Source organism: Mobula birostris, unplaced genomic scaffold (genome assembly GCF_030028105.1).
Source record: "Mobula birostris isolate sMobBir1 unplaced genomic scaffold, sMobBir1.hap1 scaffold_868, whole genome shotgun sequence".
Taxonomy (NCBI): Eukaryota; Metazoa; Chordata; class Chondrichthyes; order Myliobatiformes; family Myliobatidae; genus Mobula; species Mobula birostris.
In genome coordinates, this window is record NW_027278585.1 from 103,298 (window position 1) to 130,000 (window position 26,703).

Sequence of the window (26,703 nt, forward strand, 5' to 3'; positions counted from 1 at the left end):
CTGAGGGAGAGTCACACTGTTGGATGGGGACTGATGGAGGGTCACACTGTTGGCGTGTGTAACTGAGGGAGAGTCACACTGTTGGATGGGGACTGAGGGAAGGACACACTGTTGGAGGGGCGGTACTGCGGGAGTGTCACACTGCTGGAGGGGTGTAACTGAGGGAGAGTCACACTGTTGGGGCGGTACTGAGGGAGTGACACGCTGTTGGAGTGTTGTATTGAGCGAGTGCCACACTGCTGGAGTGGTGGTACTGAGGGAGAGTCACACTGTTCGAGTGGTGGTACTGAGGGAGAGTCACACTGTTGGAGTGTTGTACTAAGGGAGAGTCACAGTGTTGGCATGTGTAACTGAGGGAGAGTCACATTGTTGGAGGGACGGTACTGAGGGAGTGTCACACTGTTGGCATGTGTAACTGAGGAAGAGTCACACTTTTGTAGGGGGACTGGGAGAGTCACACTGTCAGAGTGGTGTACTGAGGGTGAGTCACACTGTTGGCGTGTGTAACTGAGGGAGAGTCACATTGTTGGAGGGGGACTGAGGGAGGGTCACACTTTTGGAGGGGTGGGACTGAGGGAGAATTACACTGTTGGAGGGACGGTACTGAGGGAGAGTCACACTGTTGGAAGGGTGTAACTGAGGGAGAGTCACACTGTTGGAGTGGTGGTACTGAGGGACTGTCACTCTGTTGGATGGGCGGTACTGAGGGAGAGTCACACTTTTGGTGGGGTGTACTGAGGGAGAGTTACACTGTTGGAGGGGCGGTACTGAGGGAGTGTCACAGTGTTGGAGTGGTGGTACTGAGGGAGAGTCACACTGTTGGCATGTCTAACTGAGGGAGAGTCACACTGTTGGAGGGGGACTAAGGGAGAGTCACACTGTTGGCGTGTGTAACTGAGGGAGAGTCACTCTGTTGGAGGGGTGGTACTGAGGGAGAGTCACACTGTTGGCATGTGTAACTGAGGAAGATTCACACTGTTGGAAGCGTGTAACTGAGGGATAGTCACATTGCGGGAGGGGTGGTACTGAGGGAGAGTCACACTGTGGGAGTGGTGTACTGAGGGAGAGTCACACTGTTGGAGGGGTGGTACTGAGGGCGAGTCACACTGTTGGAGGGGGTCTGAGGGACAGTCACACTGTTGGCGTGTGTAACTGAGGGAGAGTCACACTGTTGGCGTGTGTAACTGAGGGAGAGTCACACTGTTGGATGGGGACTGATGGAGGGTCACACTGTTGGCGTGTGTAACTGAGGGAGAGTCACACTGTTGGATGGGGACTGAGGGAAGGTCACACTGTTGGAGGGGCGGTACTGCGGGAGTGTCACACTGCTGGAGGGGTGTAACTGAGGGAGAGTCACACTGTTGGGGCGGTACTGAGGGAGTGACACGCTGTTGGAGTGTTGTATTGAGCGAGTGCCACACTGCTGGAGTGGTGGTACTGAGGGAGAGTCACACTGTTGGAGTGGTGGTACTGAGGGAGAGTCACACTGTTGGAGTGTTGTATTAAGGGAGAGTCACAGTGTTGGCATGTGTAACTGAGGGAGAGTCACATTGTTGGAGGGACGGTACTGAGGGAGTGTCACACTGCTGGCATGTGTAACTGAGGAAGAGTCACACTTCTGTAGGGGGACTGGGAGAGTCACACTGTCAGAGTGGTGTACTGAGGGTGAGTCACACTGTTGGCGTGTGTAACTGAGGGAGAGTCACATTGTTGGAGGGGGACTGAGGGAGGGTCACACTTTTGGAGGGGTGGGACTGAGGGAGAGTTACACTGTTGGAGGGACGGTACTGAGGGAGAGTCACACTGTTGGCATGTGTAACTGAGGGAGAGTCACACTGTTGGAGTGGTGGTACTGAGGGAGGGTCACACTGTTGGAGTGGTGGTACTGAGGGACTGTCACTCTGTTGGATGGGCGGTACTGAGGGAGAGTCACACTTTTGGTGGGGTGTAACTGAGGGAGAGTCACACTGTTGGAGTGGTGGTACTGAGGGAGGGTCACACTGTTGGAGTGGTGGTACTGAGGGACTGTCACTCTGTTGGATGGGCGGTACTGAGGGAGAGTCACACTTTTGGTGGGGTGTACTGACGGAGAGTTACACTGTTGGAGGGGCGGTACTGAGGGAGTGTCACAGTGTTGGAGTGGTGGTACTGAGGGAGAGTCACACTGTTGGAGGGGCGGTACTATGGGAGAGACACACTGTTGGGGGGGTGTACTGAAGGAGAGTCACACTGTTGGAGGGACGTAACTGAGGGAGAGTCACACTGTTGGAGTGATGTGTTGAGGGAGAGTCACACTGTGGGAGGGGTGTACTGAGGGAGAGTCACACTGTTGGAGTGGTGTACTGAGGGAGAGTCACACTGTTGGTGGGGGGTAACTGAGGGAGAGTCACACTGTTGGGGCGGTACTGAGGGAGAGTCACACTGTGGGAGTGGTGGTACTGAGGGAGTGTCACACTGTTGGAGGAGCGGTACCGAGGGAGTGTCACACTGTTGGAGGGTGTACTGAGGAAGAGTAACACTGTTGGAGGGGCGGTACCGAGGGAGTGTCCCACTGTTGGAGGGGGACTGAGGGAGAGTCACACTGTTAGAGGGGGACTGAGGGAGTGTCATATAGTTAGAGGGGTGGGACTGTGGGAGAGTCACACTGTTGGAGTGGTTTACTGAGGGAGAGTCACACTGTTGGCGTGTGTAACTGAGGGAGAGTCACACTGTTGGAGGGGTGGTACTGAGGTAGAATCACACTGTTGGAGGGGCCCTGAGGGAGTGTCACACTGTTGGCATGTGTAACTGAGGAAGAGTCACACTTTTGTCGGGGGACTGGGAGAGTCACACTGTCAGAGTGGTGTACTGAGGGTGAGTCACACTGTTGGCGTGTGTAACTGAGGGAGAGTCACATTGTTGGAGGGGGACTGAGGGAGGTTCACACTTTTGGAGGGGTGGGACTGAGGGAGAGTTACACTGTTGGAGGGACGGTACTGAGGGAGAGTCACACTGTTGGAAGGGTGTAACTGAGGCAGAGTCACACTGTTGGAGTGGTGGTACTGAGGGAGGGTCACACTGTTGGAGTGGTGGTACTGAGGGACTGTCACTCTGTTGGATGGGCGGTACTGAGGGAGAGTCACACTTTTGGTGGGGTGTAACTGAGGGAGAGTCACACTGTTGGAGTGGTGGTACTGAGGGAGGGTCACACTGTTGGAGTGGTGGTACTGAGGGACTGTCACTCTGTTGGATGGGCGGTACTGAGGGAGAGTCACACTTTTGGTGGGGTGTACTGAGGGAGAGTCACACTGTTGGAGTGGTGTACTGAGGGAGAGTCACACTGTCGGAGTGGTGTACTGAGGGAGAGTCACACTGTTGGCATGTGTAACTGAGGGAGATTCACACTGTTGGAGGGGTGTAACGGAGGGAGAGTCACACTGTTGGAGGGACGGTACTGAGGGAGAGTCACACTGTTTGAAGGGTGTAACTGAGGGAGAGTCAGACTGTTGGAGTGGAGGTACTGAGGGAGAGTCACACTGTTGGAGGATGTACTGAGGGAGAGTCACACTGTTGGAGGGGGGTAACTGAGGGAGAGTCACACTGTTGGGGCGGTACTGAGGGAGAGTCACACTGTGGGAGTGGTGGTACTGAGGGAGTGTCACACTGTTGGAGGGGCGGTACCGAGGGAGTGTCACACTGTTGGAGGGTGTACTGAGGAAGAGTAACACTGTTGGAGGGGCGGTACCGAGGGAGTGTCCCACTGTTGGAGGGGGACTGAGGGAGAGTCACACTGTTAGAGGGGGACTGAGGGAGTGTCATATAGTTAGAGGGGTGGGACTGACGGAGAGTCACACTGTTGGAGTGGTTTACTGAGGGAGAGTCACACTGTTGGCGTGTGTAACTGAGGGAGAGTCACACTGTTGGAGTGGTGGTACTGAGGGAGAGTCACACTGTTGGAGTGGTTTACTGAGGGAGAGTCACACTGTTGGCGTGTGTAACTGAGGGAGAGTCACACTGTTGGAGGGGTGGTACTGAGGGAGAATCACACTGTTGGAGGGGCCCTGCGGGAGTGTCACACTTTTGGAGGGGGACTGAGGGAGTGTCATATAGTTAGAGGGGTGGGACTGAGGGAGAGTCACACTGTTGGAGGGACGGTACTGAGGGAGAGTCACACTTTTGGTGTGGTGGTACTGAGGGAGAGTCAGACTGTTGCAGTTGTGGTACTGAGGGAGTGACACACTGTTCAAGGGGTGTAACTGAGGGAGAGTCAGACTGTTGGAGTGGTGTACTGAGGGAGAGTCACACTGTTGGAGTGGTGTACGAGGGAGAGTCACACTGTTGGAGTGGTTTACGGAGGGAGAGTCACACTGTTGGCGTGTATAACTGAGGGAGAGTCACACTGTTAGAGGGGTGGTACTGAGGGAGAGTCACACTGTTGGAGGGGGACTGAGGGAGAGACACACTGTTGGAGGGGGACTGAGGGAGGGTCACATTGTTAGAGGGGTGGGACTGAGGGAGAGTCACACTGTTGGAGGGGTGCTACTGAGGGAGAGTCACACTGTTAGAGGGGGACTGAGGGAGTGTCATATAGTTAGAGGGGTGGGACTGAGGGAGAGTCACACTGTTGGAGGGACGGTACTGAGGGCGAGTCACACTCTGGGAGGGGTGGTACTGAGGGAGAGTCAGACTGTTGGAGTCGTGGGAATGAGGGAATGACACACTGTCAGAGTGGTGTACTGAGGGAGAGTCACACTGTTGAAGCGGTGTAACTGAGGGAGAGTCACACTGTTAGAGGGTTGTACGAGGGAGAGTCACACTGTTAGAGGGGTGGTACTGAGGGAGAGTCACACTGTTGGAGGGGTGTAACTGAGGGAGAGTCACACTGTTGGAGTGGTGGTACTGAGGGAGGGTCACACTGTTGGAGTGGTGGTACTGAGGGACTGTCACTCTGTTGGATGGGCGGTACTGAGGGAGAGTCACACTTTTGGTGGGGTGTAACTGAGGGAGAGTCACACTGTTGGAGTGGTGGTACTGAGGGAGGGTCACACTGTTGGAGTGGTGGTACTGAGGGACTGTCACTCTGTTGGATGGGCGGTACTGAGGGAGAGTCACACTTTTGGTGGGGTGTACTGAGGGAGAGTCACACTGTTGGAGTGGTGTACTGAGGGAGAGTCACACTGTCGGAGTGGTGTACTGAGGGACAGTCACACTGTTGGCGTGTGTAACTGAGGGAGAGTCACACTGTTGGCGTGTGTAACTGAGGGAGAGTCACACTGTTGGCGTGTGTAACTGAGGGAGAGTCACACTGTTGGATGGGGACTGATGGAGGGTCACACTGTTGGCGTGTGTAACTGAGGGAGAGTCACACTGTTGGATGGGGACTGAGGGAAGGTCACACTGTTGGAGGGGCGGTACTGCGGGAGTGTCACACTGCTGGAGGGGTGTAACTGAGGGAGAGTCACACTGTTGGGGCGGTACTGAGGGAGTGACACACTGTTGGAGTGTTGTATTGAGCGAGTGCCACACTGCTGGAGTGGTGGTACTGAGGGAGAGTCACACTGTTGGAGTGGTGGTACTGAGGGAGTGTCACACTGTTGGAGGGTGTACTGAGGAAGAGTAACACTGTTGGAGGGGCGGTACCGAGGGAGTGTCCCACTGTTGGAGGGGGACTGAGGGAGAGTCACACTGTTAGAGGGGGACTGAGGGAGTGTCATATAGTTAGAGGGGTGGGACTGAGGGAGAGTCACACTGTTGGAGTGGTTTACTGAGGGAGAGTCACACTGTTGGCGTGTGTAACTGAGGGAGAGTCACACTGTTGGAGTGGTGGTACTGAGGGAGAGTCACACTGTTGGAGTGGTTTACTGAGGGAGAGTCACACTGTTGGCGTGTGTAACTGAGGGAGAGTCACACTGTTGGAGGGGTGGTACTGAGGGAGAATCACACTGTTGGAGGGACCCTGCGGGAGTGTCACACTGTTGGAGGGGGACTGAGGGAGTGTCATATAGTTAGAGGGGTGGGACTGAGGGAGAGTCACACTGTTGGAGGGACGGTACTGAGGGAGAGTCACACTTTTGGTGTGGTGGTACTGAGGGAGAGTCAGACTGTTGCAGTTGTGGTACTGAGGGAGTGACACACTGTTCAAGGGGTGTAACTGAGGGAGAGTCAGACTGTTGGAGTGGTGTACTGAGGGAGAGTCACACTGTTGGAGTGGTGGTACTGAGGGAGAGTCACACTGTTGGAGTGGTGTACGAGGGAGAGTCACACTGTTGGAGTGGTTTACGGAGGGAGAGTCACACTGTTGGCGTGTATAACTGAGGGAGAGTCACACTGTTAGAGGGGTGGTACTGAGGGAGAGTCACACTGTTGGAGGGGTGCTACTGAGGGAGAGTCACACTGTTAGAGGGGGACTGAGGGAGTGTCATATAGTTAGAGGGGTGGGACTGAGGGAGAGTCACACTGTTGGAGGGACGGTACTGAGGGCGAGTCACACTCTGGGAGGGGTGGTACTGAGGGAGAGTCAGACTGTTGGAGTCGTGGGAATGAGGGAGTGACACACTGTCAGAGTGGTGTACTGAGGGAGAGTCACACTGTTGAAGCGGTGTAACTGAGGGAGAGTCACACTGTTAGAGGGTTGTACGAGGGAGAGTCACACTGTTAGAGGGGTGGTACTGAGGGAGAGTCACACTGTTGGAGGGGGACTGAGGGAGGGTCACATTGTTAGAGGGGTGGGACTGAGGGAGAGTCACACTGTTGGAGGGGTGCTACTGAGGGAGAGTCACACTGTTAGAGGGGGACTGAGGGAGTGTCATATAGTTAGAGGGGTGGGGCTGAGGGAGAGTCACACTGTTGGAGGGACGTTACTGAGGGCGAGTCACACTGTGGGAGGGGTGGTACTGAGGGAGAGTCAGACTGTTGGAGTCGTGGGAATGAGGGAGTGACACACTGTCAGAGTGGTGTACTGAGGGAGAGTCACACTGTTGAAGCGGTGTAACTGAGGGAGAGTCACACTGTTAGAGGGGTGTACGAGGGAGAGTCACACTGTTGGAGTGGTGTACTGAGGGAGAGTCACACTGTTGGCATGTCTAACTGAGGGAGAGTCACACTGTTGGAGGGGGACTAAGGGAGAGTCACACTGTTGGCATGTGTAACTGAGGAAGATTCACACTGTTGGAGGGGTGTAACTGAGGGATAGTCACATTGCGGGAGGGGTGGTACTGAGGGAGAGTCACACTGTGGGAGTGGTGTACTGAGGGAGAGTCACACTGTTGGAGGGGTGGTACTGAGGGCGAGTCACACTGTTGGAGGGGGTCTGAGGGACAGTCACACTGTTGGCGTGTGTAACTGAGGGAGAGTCACACTGTTGGCGTGTGTAACTGAGGGAGAGTCACACTGTTGGATGGGGACTGATGGAGGGTCACACTGTTGGCGTGTGTAACTGAGGGAGAGTCACACTGTTGGATGGGGACTGAGGGAAGGTCACACTGTTGGAGGGGCGGTACTGCGGGAGTGTCACACTGCTGGAGGGGTGTAACTGAGGGAGAGTCACACTGTTGGGGCGGTACTGAGGGAGTGACACACTGTTGGAGTGTTGTATTGAGCGAGTGCCACACTGCTGGAGTGGTGGTACTGAGGGAGAGTCACACTGTTGGAGTGGTGGTACTGAGGGAGAGTCACACTGTTGGAGTGTTGTACTAAGGGAGAGTCACAGTGTTGGCATGTGTAACTGAGGGAGAGTCACATTGTTGGAGGGACGGTACTGAGGGAGTGTCACACTGTTGGCATGTGTAACTGAGGAAGAGTCACACTTTTGTAGGGGGACTGGGAGAGTCACACTGTCAGAGTGGTGTACTGAGGGTGAGTCACACTGTTGGCGTGTGTAACTGAGGGAGAGTCACATTGTTGGAGGGGGACTGAGGGAGGGTCACACTTTTGGAGGGGTGGGACTGAGGGAGAGTTACACTGTTGGAGTGGTGGTACTGAGGGAGGGTCACACTGTTGGAGTGGTGGTACTGAGGGACTGTCACTCTGTTGGATGGGCGGTACTGAGGGAGAGTCACACTTTTGGTGGGGTGTACTGAGGGAGAGTTACACTGCTGGAGGGGCGGTACTGAGGGAGTGTCACACTGTTGGAGGGGCGGTACTATGGGAGAGTCACACTGTTGGAGGGATGTACTGAAGGAGAGTCACACTGTTGCAGGGGTGTAACTGAGGGAGAGTCACACTGTTGGAGTGATGTGTTGAGGGAGAGTCACACTGTGGGAGGGGTGTACTGAGGGAGAGTCACACTGTTGGAGTGGTGTACTGAGGGAGAGTCACACTGTCGGAGTGGTGTACTGAGGGAGAGTCACACTGTTGGCATGTGTAACTGAGGGAGATTCACACTGTTGGAGTGGTGTACTGAGGGAGAGTCACACTGTCGGAGTGGCGGTACTGAGGGAGAGTCATACTGTTTTCATGTGTAACGGAGGGAGAGTCACACTGTTGGATAGGGACTGAGGGAGGGTCACACTGTTGGCGTGTGTAACTGAGGGAGAGTCACACTGTTGGATGGGAACTGAGGGAGAGTCACACTGTTGGGGCGGTACTGAGAGAGAGTCACACTATTGGAGGGGTCTAACTGAGGGAGAGTCACACTGTTGGAGTGGTGTACTGAGTGAGAGTCACACTGTCGGAGTGGTGTACTGAGGGAGAGTCACACTGTTGGCATGTGTAACTGAGGGAGATTCACACTGTTGGAGTGGTGTACTGAGGGAGAGTCACACTGTCGGAGTGGCGGTACTGAGGGAGAGTCATACTGTTTTCATGTGTAACGGAGGGAGAGTCACACTGTTGGATAGGGACTGAGGGAGGGTCACACTGTTGGCGTGTGTAACTGAGGGAGAGTCACACTGTTGGATGGGAACTGAGAGAGAGTCACACTATTGGAGGGGTCTAACTGAGGGAGAGTTACACTGTGGGAGTGGTGTACTGAGATAGAGTCACACTGTTGGAGGGTGGGACTGAGGGAGAGTCACACTGTTGGCGGGGCGGTACTGAAGGAGAGTCACACTGTTGGAGGGGCGGTACTGAGGGAGTGTCACACTGCTGGAGGGGTGTAACTGAGGGAGAGTCACACTGTTGGAGGGTGGGACTGAGGGAGAGTCACACTGTTGGTGGGGCGGTACTGAGGAAGAGTCACACTGTTGGAGGGGGACTGAAGGAGAGTCACACTGTCAGAGTGGTGAACTGAGGGAGAGTCACACTGTCGGAGTGGTGTACTATGGAGGGTCACACTGTTGGCATGTGTAACTGAGGGAGAGTCACACTGTTGGAGTGGTGTACTAAGGGAGAGTCACAGTGTTGGCATGTGTAACTGATGGAGAGTCACATTGTTGGAGGGATGGTAATGAGGGAGTGTCACACTGTTGGTATGTGTAACTGAGGAAGAGTCACACTGTTGTAGGGGTACTGGGAGAGTCACACTGTCAGAGTGGTGTACTGAGGTGAGTCACACTGTTGGCGTGTGTAACTGAGGGAGTGTCACACTGTCTGATTGGTGTACTGAGGTGAGTAACTCTGTTGGCGTGTGTAACTGAGGGAGAGTCACATTGTTGGAGGGGGACTGAGGGAGGGTCACACTTTTGGATGGGTGGGACTGAGGGAGAGTCACACTGTTGGCGTGTGTAACTGAGGGCGAGTCACACTGTTGGATGGGGACTGATGGAGGGTCACACTGTTGGCGTGTGTAACTGAGGGAGAGTCACACTGTTGGATGGGGACTGAGGGAAGGTCACACTGTTGGAGGGGCGGTACTGCGGGAGTGTCACACTGCTGGAGGGGTGTAACTGAGGGAGAGTCACACTGTTGGGGCGGTACTGAGGGAGTGACACATTGTTGGAGTGTTGTATTGAGCGAGTGCCACACTGCTGGAGTGGTGGTACTGAGGGAGAGTCACACTGTTGGAGTGGTGGTACTGAGGGAGAGTCACACTGTTGGAGTGTTGTACTAAGGGAGAGTCACAGTGTTGGCATGTGTAACTGAGGGAGAGTCACATTGTTGGAGGGACGGTACTGAGGGAGTGTCACACTGCTGGCATGTGTAACTGAGGAAGAGTCACACTTTTGTAGGGGGACTGGGAGAGTCACACTGTCAGAGTGGTGTACTGAGGTGAGTCACACTGTTGGCGTGTGTAACTGAGGGAGAGTCACATTGTTGGAGGGGGACTGAGGGAGGGTCACACTTTTGGAGGGGTGGGACTGAGGGAGAGTTACACTGTTGGAGGGACGGTACTGAGGGAGAGTCACACTGTTGGAAGGGTGTAACTGAGGGAGAGTCACACCGTTGGAGTGATGGTACTGAGGGAGGGTCACACTGTTGAAGTGGTGGTACTGAGGGACTGTCACTCTGTTGGATGGGCGGTACTGAGGGAGAGTCGCACTATCGGTGGCGTGTTCTGAGGGAGAGTTACACTGCTGGAGGGGCGGTACTGAGGGAGTGTCACAGTGTTGGAGTGGTGGTACTGAGGGAGAGTCACACTGTTGGAGGGGCGGTACTATGGGAGAGTCACACTGTTGGAGGGGTGTACTGAAGGAGAGTCACACTGTTGGAGGGGTGTAACTGAGGGAGAGTCACACTGTTGGAGTGATGTGTTGAGGGAGAGTCACACTGTGGGAGGGGTGTACTGAGGGAGAGTCACACTGTCGGAGTGGTGTACTGAGGGAGAGTCACACTGTTGGCATGTGTAACTGAGGGAGATTCACACTGTTGGAGTGGTGTACTGAGGGAGAGTCACACTGTCGGAGTGGCGGTACTGAGGGAGAGTCATACTGTTTTCATGTGTAACGGAGGGAGAGTCACACTGTTGGATAGGGACTGAGGGAGGGTCACACTGTTGGCGTGTGTAACTGAGGGAGAGTCACACTGTTGGATGGGAACTGAGGGAGAGTCACACTGTTGGGGCGGTACTGAGAGAGAGTCACACTATTGGAGGGGTCTAACTGAGGGAGAGTTACACTGTGGGAGTGGTGTACTGAGATAGAGTCACACTGTTGGAGGGTGGGACTGAGGGAGAGTCACACTGTTGGCGGGGCGGTACTGAAGGAGAGTCACACTGTTGGAGGGGCGGTACTGAGGGAGTGTCACACTGCTGGAGGGGTGTAACTGAGGGAGAGTCACACTGTTGGAGGGTGGGACTGAGGGAGAGTCACACTGTTGGCGGGGCGGTACTGAGGGAGAGTCACACTGTTGGAGGGGGACTGAAGGAGAGTCACACTGTCAGAGTGGTGAACTGAGGGAGAGTCACACTGTCGGAGTGGTGTACTATGGAGGGTCACACTGTTGGCATGTGTAACTGAGGGAGAGTCACACTGTTGGAGTGGTGTACTAAGGGAGAGTCACAGTGTTGGCATGTGTAACTGATGGAGAGTCACATTGTTGGAGGGATGGTAATGAGGGAGTGTCACACTGTTGGCATGTGTAACTGAGGAAGAGTCACACTGTTGTAGGGGTACTGGGAGAGTCACACTGTCAGAGTGGTGTACTGAGGTGAGTCACACTGTTGGCGTGTGTAACTGAGGGAGTGTCACACTGTCAGAGTGGTGTACTGAGGTGAGTAACACTGTTGGCGTGTGTTACTGAGGGAGAGTCACATTGTTGGAGGGGGACTGAGGGAGGGTCACACTTTTGGATGTGTGGGACTGAGGGAGAGTCACACTGTTGGGGCGGTACTGAAGGAGTGACACACTGTTGGAGTGTTGTATTGAGCGAGTGCCACACTGTTGGAGTGGTGGTACTGAGGGAGAGTCACACTGTGGGAGGGGTGGTACTGAGGGAGTGACACACTGTCAGAGTGGTGTACTGAGGGAGAGTCACACTGTTGGAGTGGTGGTACTGAGGGAGGGTCACACTGTGGGAGGGGTGGTACTGAGGGAGTGACACACTGTCAGCGTGGTGAACTGAGGGAGAGTCACACTGTCGGAGTGATGTACTGAGGGAGGGTCACACAGTTGGCCTGTGTAACTGAGGGAGAGTCACACTGTTGGAGTGGTGTACTAAGGGAGAGTCACAGTGTTGGCATGTGTAACTGAGGGAGAGTCACATTGTTGGAGGGACGGTACTGAGGGAGTGTCACACTGTTGGCATGTGTAACTGAGGAAGAGTCACACTGTTGTAGGGGGACTGGGAGAGTCACACTGTCAGAGTGGTGTACTGAGGTGAGTCACACTGTTGGCGTGTGTAACTGAGGGAGAGTCACATTGCTGGAGGGGGACTGAGGGAGGGTCACACTTTTAGAGGGGTGGGACTGAGGGAGAGTTACACTGTTAGAGTGGTGGTACTGAGGGAGAGTCACTCTGCTGGAGTGGTGGTACTGAGGGACTGTCACCCTGTTGGATGGGCGGTACTGAGGGAGAGTCACACATTTGGAGGGGTGTACTGAGGGAGAGTTACACTGTTGGAGGGGCGGTACTGAGGGAGAGTCACACTGTTGGAGTGGTGGTACTGAGGGAGAGTCACACTGTTGGAGGGGTGTAACTGAGGGAGAGTCACACTGTTGGAGTGGTGTACTGAGGGAGTGTCACAGTGTTGGAGTGGTGTACTGAGGGAGTGTCACACTGTTGGAGGGGTATACTGAGGGAGAGTCGCACTGTTGGGGTGGTACTGAGGGAGTGACACATTGTCAGAGTGGTGAACTGAGGGAGAGTCACACTGTCGGAGTGGTGTACTGAGGGAGGGTCACACTGTGGGAGGGGTGGTACTGAGGGAGTGACACACTGTCAGAGTGGTGAACTGAGGGAGAGTCACACTGTCGGAGTGGTGTACTGAGGGAGGGTCACACAGTTGGTCTGTGTAACTGAGGGAGAGTCACACTGTTGGAGTGGCGTACTAAGGGAGAGTCACAGTGTTGGCATGTGTAACTGAGGGAGAGTCACATTGTTGGAGTGGTGGTACTGAGGGAGTGACACACTCATGAGGCGGTGTAACAGAAGGAGAGTCATACTGTTGGAGGGGGACTGAGGGAGAGTCACACTGTCGGAGTGGTGAACTGAGGGAGAGTCACACTGTTGGAGTGTTGTACTAAGGGAGAGTCACAGTATTGGCATGTGTAACTGAGGGAGAGTCACATTGTTGGAGGGACGGTACTGAGGGAGTGTCACACTGTTGGCATGTGTAACTGAGGAAGAGTCACACTGTTGTAGGGGGACTGGGAGAGTCACACTGTCAGAGTGGTGTACTGAGGTGAGTCACACTGTTGGCGTGTGTAACTGAGGGAGAGTCACATTGTTGGAGGGGGACTGAGGGAGGGTCACAGTTTTGGAGGGGTGGGACTGAGGGAGAGTTACACTGTTGGATGGACGGTACTGAGGGAGAGTCACACTGTTGGAGTGGTGGTACTGAGGGAGAGTCACACTACTGGAGTGCTGGTACTGAGGGACTGTCACCCTGTTGGATGGTCCGTACTGAGGGAGAGTCACACTTTTGGAGGGGTGTACTGAGGGAGAGTTACACTGTTGGAGGGGCGGTACTGAGGGAGTGTCACACTGTTGGAGTGGTGGGAATGAGGGAGTGACACACTGTTGAAGTGGTGTACTGAGGGAGAGTCACACTGTTGGAGTGGTGTACTGAGGGAGAGTTACACTGTTGGAGGGGTGGTACTGAGGGAGAGTCATACTGTTGGATGGCCGGTACTGAGGGAGCATCAGACTGTTGGAGTGGTGGTACTGAGGGAGTGTCACACTGTTGGAGTGGTGTACTGAGGGAGTGTTACAGTGTTGGAGTGGTGTACTGAGGGAGAGTCACACTGTTGGATGGGCGGTACTGAGGGAGTGTCACACTGTTGGAGTGGTGTACTGAGGGAGAGTCACACTGTTGGAGTGGTGTACTGAGGGAGTGTCACAGTGTTGGAGTGGTGTACTGAGGGAGAGTCACACTGTTGGAGGGGTATACTGAGGGTGAGTCGCACTGTTGGAGTGGTGTATTGAGGGAGAGTCACACTGTTGGAAGGGTGTACTGAGGGAGAGTCACAGTGTTGGAGGGGTGGTACTGAGGGAGAGTCACACTGTTGGAGGGGTGGTACTGAGGGAGAGTCACACTGTTGGAGTGGTGGTACTGAGGGAGTGTCACACTGTTGGATGGGCGGTATTTGGAAACTGTTGCAACCACTCCTGGATCAGTGAACTGCTGGGCTCGTCCTCATGGTGTGTGGGGTATCGATAGACAATCACTGGTCACGGGTGCTGGGACAGGCTCCTTCCCAGGGGCGGTGTCTCTCACCAGCTCGTCCCCATGACTCAGTTCCAGTTCCAAGTAGCAGTACAGTTCCTGGAGCCAGTGCGATTGAGCAGAAACCACAGTGCACAGGGATCACGGGCCGCTGGGCTCTGGGCTGGAGGAGGGGTAAACTCAGGAAATGAACTGTATGGAGAATGTGTAGGGTTGGGGGTTTAGGGGCAGTTGAGGCATTATTGGTGTGGGGATTGTTTGGGAGTGCTGCCACAGAGACATCTCAGACAGGGAGGATGGGAGCTGTGCTGACTGATGTGAGGAAGGGGGTTGTATGGGGTGGGGAGTGTTTGTGGGTGAGGGATGTGTGGGAGGGTGTGCGGGAAGAGCTTGTGGGAAAGGGGTGGGTGTGGGTATGAAACAATTGTCTGGGGGGGGTGATGAGCCTGTGGACGGATAGGCTCTGAGCATGTGGAGTGTGTGGGAGTGATCCGTACGGGGAGGTTTGTGGGTGAGGGGAGGGTCTGGAGGTGACTGGTGCAGGGAGTTTGTAAGTGGGGGTGAGGTCTGGGTGACCAGTTTGGTGAGGGTGCAGGGCTGGGGTGCGTGTCTGGTGGTGACCGGTGAGGGAATGGAGTTGTGGTTGGAGGTAGTGTAATGTCCTGGTTCACAACTTTGCTGTTATGCTGTAGGTATTTCATTTAGCAGTTGTGTAAATCAGTCTGTTTGGGTTATTGTTGAAGATAAGGGACGATGTGGAATGTGTGCCATCCAATTCGGATGCTGGAACCTGGGGGAGGTGTTTTTTGGAGAGGAGCACTGAGGTTGTTCTTGGGGTTTTTGGTTCGGCAGGAGATGAAGAGAGAAGACACCAGGGAGAATTGATCATAGGAACGACACAGTGGGAGACCCGTTTGTTCGGGATGGATTGCAAGCGGCATTCAGAAGGTGGTGTGTGCTTTCACAGTGACTGAGGGCCCAGTGCGTGAGTGACCGAGCAGTTCAAGATTAGCTCCAACATTTAAATGTTTAATTAAATTGGGCCCTTGTCCATAGAACCATAGAACACGATAGCACAGAATGCAGGCCATTTGGCCCTTCTAGTCTGTGCCGAAACTTTATTCCGCTTGTCCCATTGACCTGCATCCAGTCCATAACTGTCCAGCCCCCCCCATCCATGTATCTATCCACTTTATTCTTAGAACTTTAGAGCGAGCCCACATTTACCACGTCAGATGGCAGCTCGTTCCACACTCCCACCACTGTCTCAGTGAAGAAGTTCCCCCTAATGTTCCCTCAAACCTTTCCCCTTTCACCCTAAAGCCATGTCCTCTTGTATTTATCTCTCCTTATCTAAGTGGAAAGAGCCTATTCACACTTACTCTGTCTATACCCCTCATAATTTTGTAAACCTCTATCAAGTCTCCCCTCATTCTCTACGCTCCAAGGAATAAAGTCCTAACCTGTTCAATCTTTCCCTGTAACTCAACTCCTGAAGACCTGGCAACATCATAGTAAATCTTCTCTGCACTCTTTCAATCTTACTGATATCCTTCCTATAGTTAGGTGACCAGAACTGTACACAATACTCCAAATTTGGCCTCACCAATGTCTTATACAACCTCCCCATAACATCCCAACTCCTATACTCAATACATTGATTTATGAATGCCAGGATGCCAAAAGCCTTCTTTATAACCCTGTATACCTGTGTCTTTTTGTTTTCTTTACTAATCCTAAAATTAAGGTTCCTAAATATAACTCCTTTAGTCGTCTGCAGTGTGCTGTCTGCTATTCGGTGGCACTGAGTTGTAACAGGGTAGCAAATGACACAGCATCCACACAAACCGGAGTTTGGGGTGGGAGAGCCACCTCAGGCAGGAATGAAGAGTCTTCCCGAGACTTACGCAGCCAGGGAAACCAGGGGGTTTTGTTTGTGGGTGTGGTGGGGGTGGGGGGGAGGTCTGTGGTGATCAGTGTGTGGGAAGGTGTCTTTGGAGGACAAAGTGTATGGGGGTGAGTGATGAGGGGTGTGCTGGTGCCCACCCACCTGCCACATCCAGGTCCACTCTGTAGTGTATCAGGTGGGTGTGCAGGTTGCCCAGCAGATGCTGCTGGACCCTGTTGCCATAGTTGAGCCCCTCAGGAGTGAAGAAGGAGGAGTGGATGTAGCCCGTGGCGTGGACCTTGACCTCCAGCACCCCGTTCTGATGGAAGATGAAGTCCCAGATATAGTCGTAGTTGTCGACGGTGGACGTGGTTCTCAGCAGCAGTACCTGACCCTCCACTCCAGCGTAGAAGTTGTAGCCTCCGTTATAGTTATTGTTGAAATGCCTGCGGAGGGGGATCCCAGTGGGAAACTCGAATATGCACAGGGCGTTCCTGTAGCGTACAGGTTGGTCACTGTCGAAGAAGTGGTAGGTGTCCATGTAGGTGGCGAATTCCGGGCAGTCGATGCCCTTTGCCAGTTCGTATCCCATCACCCCCATTCCCCAGCCTGCATCCATGTACTTGGTCTGCATGGTGGCAGGGCTGTGGCCGGAGTAGAAGGCAACAGCTTCCTGCGGGCTGATCTCATAGGCGATGCGCTCACCATTGAACTGGATGTCGAAGAGCTGGATGCCCGTGAATGAGCGGACTCGGAAGGCAAAGCTCCAGCCTCCGTAAAGGACCGAGTTCCCCTTCACCCAGTACCTCTGGCCGTGTGGCTGCCAGGCCTGGGGGCCACGGGTACTGGTTTCGGTTTGAAAGTGTCCGCGAGGACGGTAGGAGGAGAAGAGGTTCTCCTTGTGGAGTTCCGGCAGTTTGACTGTAGCCACCAGTCCTCTGTTGTACTTCTCCACCAATTGTTCCATGCTGTCAAAGTACTGGCCATTGTACCAGACCTTCTCCACGGCCCAGAGCCTGGGGTCAGTACTCTTGTGGTTGAGCAGGATCTCCAAGCCAATCGGGTGGATGAAGAAAGCGTCCACATCTCGCTGGATAATGAACCAGGACTTTCTGTCCCCTGACCTCTCCCCTCTGGGGGCCACGTCGGTAAAGGTCAGGCAGAGGTCAGTGCAGTTGTGGAACCAGGCGCCGCTGATCTCCCTCAGCAGTGGGGTGGCCACCTTGGTAACCTGGGCCAGTTTCCTGTACAGGAGCTCATACTCGACCAATGTGGTGGGTCGGGATGAGAACTTGATGGAGCTGCTGCCCTTTGGCCTGGCAGGGTGGTGATACCGGGGCAGAGGCAGTGGTCCCACCACGTACTCAGTGACTCTGGGGACTGGCTCGGCACCAAAGAAGACCACCACCCTGGCCTCGCGTTTTGGGGGACAGATGTATCCCTGCAGGAAATGGAGCACCTGCTGCTTTTTGGGGGGCTGCAGCTCAATGAGGAAGATGTAGTTTTTCCTGAGCGTCAGTGCTCTGGCAGATGAGAGGTTGAGATGCTTATGAGATAGCAGATAGTTCTTCACTGCCCGTATCTCGGTGACACTGAGGTCAGCGAACACAGAGGCACGGCGATAGTACTGGAGGGAGTGTGGAGGTGAGCTGGCTTCACCCCACAGTGCCAGGCCCAGGGAGAGCCACAGCAGGATCACTGTGCCCAACATTGCCCCTCAGCTGGTACTGAAGATCACTTGTTACTCGTCTTCTCACAGCAGAGGCTGCAGGGGGAAGGCAACAAGTTAGTACGGCATTGTATTTTATAGGGGGAGGGGGTAAGGTCTGCATTGTACATTTCAGAATTTCTCTTTATCCCCGAGTCCATACCAACAATTACCTTACCCACCTACTCCCGCCACTCTCCACACATTCCCATCACCTCCACCCAGATTTCATCTTCACCCACACGGAGTATGATTTACAGCGGTTACCCACTGACCTGCACTGCATCCAGTGAAAGGAAAGCAGAACATCCAGGAGAAGTCCATGCGGCCACTGGGAGATTGTGCAAACCTGCACAGGGCAGTGCCAGAGTTTGGGATCAAACCCAGATTTTTTCTCACCTCTGGCATGGTAAATATCGCCACTGGTTTCTGGAGTCAGAGTTGTATGGAACTGTAATGGACTATTCAGTCTACTGAGTTTACTAAAGAACTTGTCATTGACTTCACAAAGAACATGCAGTGCACATGTTCTTGTCTGTATCAACAGTGTTGAGGTCGAGGGCGTTGAGAGATTCAAGATCCTCGGTGCGAACATCACCAATAAAATGTCCTCATCCAACCAGATCGACGCTACAGCCAAGAAAGCTTACCAATGGCTCTACTTCCTCAGGAGGCAAAGGAAATTGGCTTGTTCCCTTTGATCCTCAGCAATTTTGTTCAATACACCATAGAAAGCATCCTATCTGGATGCATCACAGATTGGTATGGGAACACTTTTTCCTGTCTTGGTCAAGTAGCCAGCATAATGAAAGACTCCACTAATTATTGACATTCATCAATGGAAACATCTCAACGGTGACCCTGTTGTGTCATCTCAGGATCTGATATGTTTTAATAAGAATGTCTTGATGAACTTAACACAGTACAGCACAGATACAACATGATATCAAATTAAACTAATCCTTTCTATCTGCACATGATCCAGATCCCTCCAATCCTGCACATTCATGTGTTTCCTAAAAGCCCCTTAAATGCTTTTATCCTATCTTTACCCATCAGCACCCCTGGCAGCACATTTCAGACACCCATCACTCTCTGTGTCGAGAAAACTTGCCCCACAAATCTCCTTTGAGTGTGCACCCACTCATCTTAAATATATGTCCTCTAGTATTAGCTATTTCACTTTGGAGAAAAGATTCTTACTGCCTCCCTTGTCTACACCGTTCATAATCTTATAAACCTCTAACAAGTCTCCACTGAGCCTATGACATCCCAGAAAAAAACAACCCAACTTTGTTCAACTTCTCCTTATTGCTCATATTCTCGAATCCAGGCAGCATCCTGACTTCCGTTGTCATTCCATTGACAGAATCCACCATCAGGAACCCCCACCATCCAGGAAATGCTCTTTTCTCACTGCTGCTATCTGGAAGAAGGTACAAGAGGATTCCTAACTACAAGATCACTCCCCAGCCTTCTCCCTATAACCTTTAATGCCATGTTTAATCAAGAACCTATCAAGCTCTGCCTTAAATATACTCAACAACCTAGCCTGTGGTAATAAATTCCACAAATTCACCACCCTCTGTCTAAAGAAATTTCTCTGCATCTCTGTTTTAAATGGATGCCTCTCTATCCTGAGGCTGTGACCTCGTCCTAGACTCCCTCTCCATGGGAGACATCCCTTCCACATCTACTCTGTCTGGGCCTTTCAACATTTGAGGGGTTTCAATGAGATCCTCCTCATCTTCCTAAATTCCAGTGAGTACAGACCCAGAGGCAATAAATGTTCCTTGTATGATAACCCTTTCATTAGTGGAACCATCCTTGTGAACCTCCTCTGAACCCTCTCCAATGCCAGCACATCTTTTCTTAGATGAGTCCTAAACTGTTCACGATACTCAAGGTGAGGCCTAACCAGTGCTTTATAAAGCCTCAGCATCACATCCCTGCTCTTGTATTCTGGACCTCCTGAAATGAATGCTAATTACCTTCCTCACCACCGACTCTACCTGCAAGTTAATGTTTAGGGTATTCTTCACAAGGACTCCCAAGTCCCTTTGCAATTCAGATTTTTGGATTTTCTCCCCGTTTAGAAAATAGTCTACACATTTATTTCTATTACCAAAGTGCATGACCATGCATTTTCCAACATTGTATTCTATTAGCCACTCTCTTGCCCATTCTCCTAATCTGTCTATGTCCTTCTACAGCCTACCTGTTTTCTCAACACTACTTACACCTCCACCAATCTTTGTGTCACCTGTAAACTTGACAACAAAGCCATCTATTCCATCGTCTAAATTATTGATATACAGCATAAAAAGGAGCGGTCTCAACACCGACCCCTGTGGAACACCACTAATTACATGAAAACTTGCATGATCTTCTGTAGGGGTTGGTGTTGGGGCTGCTTCCTGTCACATTATAATGAGTTGGGTGATGGAATTGATGGCTTTTTGGCCAAGTTTGCAGACGATACGAAGATAGGTAGAGGGGCAGGTAGTGTTATGGAAGCCAGGAGTCTGCAGAAGTACTTGGACAGATTGGCATAGAAGTGGCAGATAGGGAGTGTAGGGAAATGTGCGGTCATGCATTTGGTAGAAGGAATAAAGGCTATTTGCCTCCTGCAACTTCAGGGTGACTACTTCCCTGTAACCGATCGATTATCTCCTCACTCTCCCTTACAAGCCAAAGCTTGTCCAGCTGCTGCTCCAGATCCCTAGTACGGTCTTCAAGGAACTGCAGCTAGATGCACCTCATGCACTTGTAGTTCCTTTGGAGACGCTGGGTCACCCAGGACTCCAAAATCGGCATGAAGAACACACAGCAGCCATTTACTACACTAGGTACAGTAAGGGAAAAAAAAAGAACCTTAACAGAAACTTACCCAGAGCCAATGCTTCTTTCAAGCCTGACACTCCTCCTCCTACCCCCACTGGCCTACTCACAACAATGCCATTCTGCTGTACTTTTAAACAAGCATCACCAACCTGAGAAAATCCTCATTGCTGTGGCCTACTCGTGCCACTGATTGAGCTGTCAGATTGAGCTTGAACGCCCGTGAGGATCTCCTTTTAAAAAAGCATCACCAGCCTCCGAGAAACCTCATTGCGGTAGCCTGCTCCTGCCACTGATTGGACTGCTGGAACATATTTAAAACTCACAGAGGATTTCCACCTTATAAAAGATTTCCAAATTAAAAATGATTTCTAAAACACAAAGGATTTCCAAAATACATGTACAATTCCTATAAGCAAAAAAGACATACCAACAAGTTTCAGATGAACAAGTCATCCTTCACAGAAATTGAAGGGAGGAATGGACTCTGGTCACCCCATCTTTCTGACATTCCTCTTGTTGTTCCTTGACCATTCCTAACAAGCCTGACTGTTTTCTTAAATTTATACTGTTTTTCTGTCACTTGGGTGACTTCACACATGAATGATATATTTTGAGATACCTTTTCACTCAGATGGCCTAACAGCTTCTGGGGACAGAGGTCCCAGACACCCAAAATTCATGCTGTGAATAATAATTCTCTGAGTACACAAATGTTTGTTCCAGCTGTGGATAGATCAGCTATTTGACATGCTAAGTGATAGTATCAATCTGGTCTGCAAACTTCCTTGGTCTTTGCTTGGCTGCGCAGGAGTGGTAAGTATTGGCATCAGAGGCCTTCTGAAGGCCAGGGTGGGAATATAAAAGGAGCAGAACAGATTTGTGTAAACCTGCTCTTTTTTCAGCCGCATAGGCATGGCAATTATTAGCATCAGAAGCTTAAACTAATCACCATTATCACAGTGTGCTAATGATAGAGTGGGAAGGCTTTAGCTTAACAGGCTTCGGCAAGAACAGGTGCAGGCACAGAGAAGAAGAGGTAAGCCTTTTTTTTAGTACTGGGTAGTCAGGATAGAAACATAAAAACATAGAAAATAGGTGCAGGAGTAGGCCATTCGGCCCTTCGAGCCTGCATCGTCATTTATTATGATCATGGCTGATCATCCAACTCAGAACCCTGCACCAGCCTTCCCTCCATACCCCCTGATCCCTGTAGCCACAAGGGCCATATCTAACTCCCTCTTAAATATAGCCAATGAACTGGCCTCAACTGTTTCCTGTGGCAGAGAATTCCACAGATTCACCACTCTCTGTGTGAAGAAGTTTTTCCTAATCTCAGTCCTAAAAGGCTTCCCCCTTATCCTCAAACTGTGACCCCTCGTTCTGGACTTCCCCAACATCGGGAACAATCTTGCTGCATCTAGCCTGTCCAATTCCTTTAGGATTTTATACATTTCAATCAGATCCCCCCTCAATCTTCTAAATTCCAACAAGTACAAACCTAGTTCATCCAGTCTTTCTTCATATGAAAGTCCTGCCATCCCAGGAATCAATCTGGTGAACCTTCTTTGTACTCCCTCTATGGCAAGGATGTCTTTCCTCAGATTAGGGGACCAAAACTGCACACAATACTCCAGGTGTGGTCTCACCAAGGCCTTGTACAACTGCAGTAGTACCTCCCTGCTCCTGTACTTGAATTCTCTTGCTATAAATGCCAGCATACCATTCGCCTTTTTCACCGCCTGCTGTACCTGCATGCCCACTTTCAATGACTGGTGTATAATGACACCCAGTTCTCGTTGCACCTCCCTTTTTCCTAATCGGCCACCATTCAGATAATAATCTGTTTTCCTATTTTTGCCACCAAAGTGGATAACTTCACATTTATCCACATTAAATTGCATCTGCCATGAATTTGCCCACTCACCCAACCTATCCAAGTCACCCTGCATCCTCTTAGCATCCTCCTCACAGCTGACACTGCCGCCCAGCTTCGTGTCATCCGCAAACTTGGAGATGTTGCATTTAATTCCCTCATCCAAGTCATTAATATATATTGTAAACAACTGGGGTCCCAGCACTGAGCCTTGCGGTACCCCACTAGTCACTGCCTGCCATTCTGAAAAGGTCCTGTTTATTCCCACTCTTTGCTTCCTGTCTGCTAACCAATTCTCTATCCACATCAATACCTTACCCCCAATACCATGTGCTTTAAGTTTGCACACTAATCTCCTGTGTGGGACCTTGTCAAAAGCCTTCTGAAGATCCAAATATACCACATCCACTGGTTCTCCCCTATCCACTCTACTAGTTACATCCTCAAAAAATTCTATGAGATTCGTCAGACATGATTTTCCTTTCATAAATCCATGCTGACTTTGTCCGATGATTTCACCGCTTTCCAAATGTGCTGTTATCACATCTTTGATAAGTGACTCCAGCAGTTTCCCCACCACCGACGTTAGGCTAACCGGTCTATAATTCCCCAGTTTCTCTCTCCCTCCTTTTTTTAAAAAGAGGGGTTACATTAGCCACCCTCCAATCCTCAGGAACTAGTCCAGAATCTAATGAGTTTTGAAAAATTATCACTAATAATGCATCCACTATTTCTTGGGCTACTTCCTTAAGCACTCTAGGATGCAGACCATCTGGCCCTGGGGATTTATCTGCCTTCAATCCCTTCAATTTACCTAACACCACCTCCCTACTAACATGTATTTCGCTCAGTTCCTCCATCTCACTGGACCCTCTGTCCCCTACTATTTCTGGAAGATTATTTATGTCCTCCTTAGTGAAGACAGAACCAAAGTAATTATTCAATTGGTCTGCCATGTCCTTGCTCTCCATAATCAATTCACCTGTTTCTGTCTGTAGGGGACCTACATTTGTCTTTACCAGTCTTTTCCTTTTTACATATTTATAAAAGCTTTTACAGTCAGTTTTTATGTTCCCTGCCAGTTTTCTCTCATAATCTTTTTTCCCCTTCCTAATTAAGGCCTTTCTCCTCCTCTGCTGAACTCTGAATTTCTCCCAGTCCTCAGGTGAGCCACTTTTTCTGGCTAATTTGTATGCTGCTTCTTTGGAATTGATACTATCCCTAATTTCTCTTGTCAGCCACGGGTGCACTACCTTCCCTGATTTATTCTTTTGCCAAACTGGGATGAACAGTTGTTGTAGTTCATCCATGCAATCTTTAAATGCTTGCCATTGCATATCCACCGTCAATCCTTTAAGTGTTATTTGCCAGTCTATCTTAGCTAATTCATGTCTCATACCTTCAAAGTTACCCCTCTTTAAGTTCAGAACCTTTGCTTCTGGATTAACTATGTCACTCTCCATCTTAATGAAGAATTCCACCATATTATGGTCACTCTTACCCAAGGGGCCTCTCACGACAAGATTGCTAATTAACCCTTCCTCATTGCTCAAAACCCAGTCTAGAATAGCCTGCTCTCTAGTTGGTTCCTCGACATGTTGGTTCAAAAAACCATCCCGCATACATTCCAAGAAATCCTCTTCCTCAGCACCTTTACCAATTTGGTTCACCCAATCTACATGTAGATTGAAGTCACCCATTATAACTGCTGTTCCTTTATTGCACACTTTTCTAATTTCCTGTTTAATACCATCTCCGACCTCACTACTACTGTTAGGTGGCCTGTACACAACTCCCACCAGCGCTTTCTGCCCCTTAGTGTTACGCAGCTCTACCCATATCGATTCCACATCTTCCCGGCTTATGTCCTTCCTTTCTATTGCGTTAATCTCCTCTTTAACCAGCAACGCCATCCCACCTCCTTTTCTTTCATGTCTATCCCTCCTGAATATTGAATATCCCTGAACGTTGAGCTCCCATCCTTGGTCACCCTGGAGCCATGTCTCTGTGATCCCAACTATATCATAATCATTAATAACAATCTGCACTTTCAATTCATCCACCTTGTTATGAATGCTCCTTGCATTGACACACAAAGCCTTCAGACGCTCTTTTACAACTCTCTTAGCCCTTATACAATTATGTTGAAAAGTGGCCCTTTTTGATGCTTGCCCTGGATTTGTCGGCCTGCCACTTTTACCTTTCTCCTTACTACTTTTTGCTTCTACCCTCACTTAACACCCCTCTGTCTTTCTGCACTGGTTCCCATCCCCCTGTTGTGAACTAACCTCCTCTCGCCTAGCCTCTTTAATTTGATTCCCACCCCCCAACCATTCTAGTTTAAAGTCACCTCAGTAGCCCTAGCTAATCTCCCTGCCAGGATATTGGTCCCCCTAGGATTCAAGTGTAACCCGTCCTTTTTGTACAGGTCACGCCTGCGCCAAAATAGGTCCAAATGATCCAAAAACTTGAATCCCTGCCTCCTGCTCCAATCCCTCAGCCACGCATTTATCCTCCACCTCATCGCATTCCTACTCTCACTGTCGCGTGGCACAGGCAATAATCCCGAGATTACTACCTTTGCAGTCCTTTTTCTCAACTCCCTTCCTAGCTCCCTATATTATCCTTTCAGGACCTCTTCCCTTTTCCTACCTATGTCATTGGTACCTATATGTACCACGACCTCTGGCTCCTCACCCTCCCACTTCAGGATATCTTGAACACGATCAGAAATATCCCGGACCCTGGCACCATGGAGGCAAACTACCATCCGGGTCTCTGGACTGCGTCCACAGAATTGCCTATCTGACCCCCTTACTATTGAGTCCCCTATCACAACTGCCCTCGTCTTCCTTTCCCTACCCTTCTGAGCTACAGGGCCAGACTCTGTGCCGGAGGCACGGCCACTGTCGCTTCCCCCAGGTAAGCTGTCCCCCCCAACAGTACTCAAACAGGAGTACCTATTGTTAAGGGGCACAGCCACCAGGGTACTCTCTATTACCTGACTCTTCCCCTTCCCCCTCCTAACCGTGACCCACTTGTCTGCCTCCCGTGGCCCCGGTGTGACCACCTGCCTGTAACTCCTCTCTATCAACTCCTCACTCTCCCTGACCAGACGAAGGTCATCGAGCTGCAGCTCCAGTTCCGTAACACGGTCCCTTAGGAGCTGCATCTCAATGCACTTGGCACAGATGGAATGCTCCTCTGTAGGATGTGGAATTCCTGATGGTTTCCATGATGACTGCATCTGCAGGAAGTGCACCCAACTTCAGCTCTTGACTGACCAGGACAAAGAGTTGGAGTAGGATGTACTTCGGATCATCCGGGAGGCTCTGCACATTATAGATGAGGTTTCTGACATGGTGGTCACACCCAAAGTACTGGCTTTGGACAGTAGATGTGTGGCCGTCGGGAGGGGTAAGGGGATTGAGAAATCAGTGCATTCCCCTCAGCAACAAGTATACCTCGTTAGGTACTGCTGAGGGGTGGGGGACGATCTGTCAGGGCACAGCAGCAGCAGCCAGGCTAGCGTCACTGTGGCTGGCTCTGAGGCTCAGCTGGGAAGGGTAAAGTCAGCCGGTGCAGTAGTGATTGGGGACTTGATAGATAGGGGGACAGACAGGAGATTCTGTGGCCACAAGAGAGACACCAGGATGGTGTGTTGCCTCCTGGGTGCGAGGGCCCAAGATGTATTGGAGCGTCTGCAGGATATTGTCAGGGGGGAAAGGTGAACAACCGGAGGTTGTGATGCATATTGGCACCAATGACATAGACAGAAAGGGGCAAGAGGTCCTACATCATGTTAGGTCCTACTATAGAGTTAGGAAAGATGCAGAAGAGAAGGACCTCCAAGGTAGTACTCTCCAGATGAATCCCTGTGCATGGGCTAATGCAGGTCGGAATGGATGAATGAGTGGCTGAGGAGATTGTGGGGGGGGGATGTTTAACTTCTTGGATCATTAAAGCCTTTTTCTGGGGAAAGGTGTGACCTCTACAAGAGATATGGTTGCACCTGAACTGGAGGGGAGCCAATATCCTGGGCGTGAAGTTTGCTAATGCTACTCGGGATGGTTTAAACTAGTTTTGCAGGGGACTGGGAAATGGAGCACCAGGTTAGTAAGCGAATGATCGGACTGGAAGGCAGGTGTCAGGGCAAGTATTGAAAGGCAAAATCGAAATAACGGGTGTGATGTGTCGGATAGCTTGGAGTGT

General features: G+C 51.3%; 2 protein-coding genes across 7 annotated transcripts in view; one reads left to right on the top strand and one right to left on the bottom strand.

The window, feature by feature from the left end:
• Positions 1-26,703, bottom strand: part of LOC140193790 (diamine oxidase [copper-containing]-like) — a 130,103-nt gene that overhangs the window by 98,201 nt on the left and 5,199 nt on the right. For all 4 annotated transcript variants that reach the window (XR_011884933.1, XR_011884934.1, XM_072250956.1 and 1 more), the window contains exon 2: positions 16,229-17,831. Coding sequence is in view for 2 of the 4 variants with exons in the window: in XM_072250956.1 (XP_072107057.1) it covers positions 16,229-17,777 (1,549 nt within the window). In the remaining 2 variants the exon portion in view is untranslated. The remainder of the gene's footprint in view (positions 1-16,228; positions 17,832-26,703) is intronic.
• LOC140193791 (uncharacterized) overlaps positions 1-26,703 on the top strand; it is a 144,314-nt gene that overhangs the window by 93,037 nt on the left and 24,574 nt on the right. For 2 of the 3 annotated variants that reach the window (XM_072250960.1, XM_072250958.1), the window contains exon 2: positions 15,031-15,126. The exons of the other annotated variant lie outside the window; for it this stretch is intronic. The gene's annotated coding sequence lies outside the window, so the exon portion shown is untranslated. The remainder of the gene's footprint in view (positions 1-15,030; positions 15,127-26,703) is intronic. 3 annotated transcript variants of the gene reach the window in all.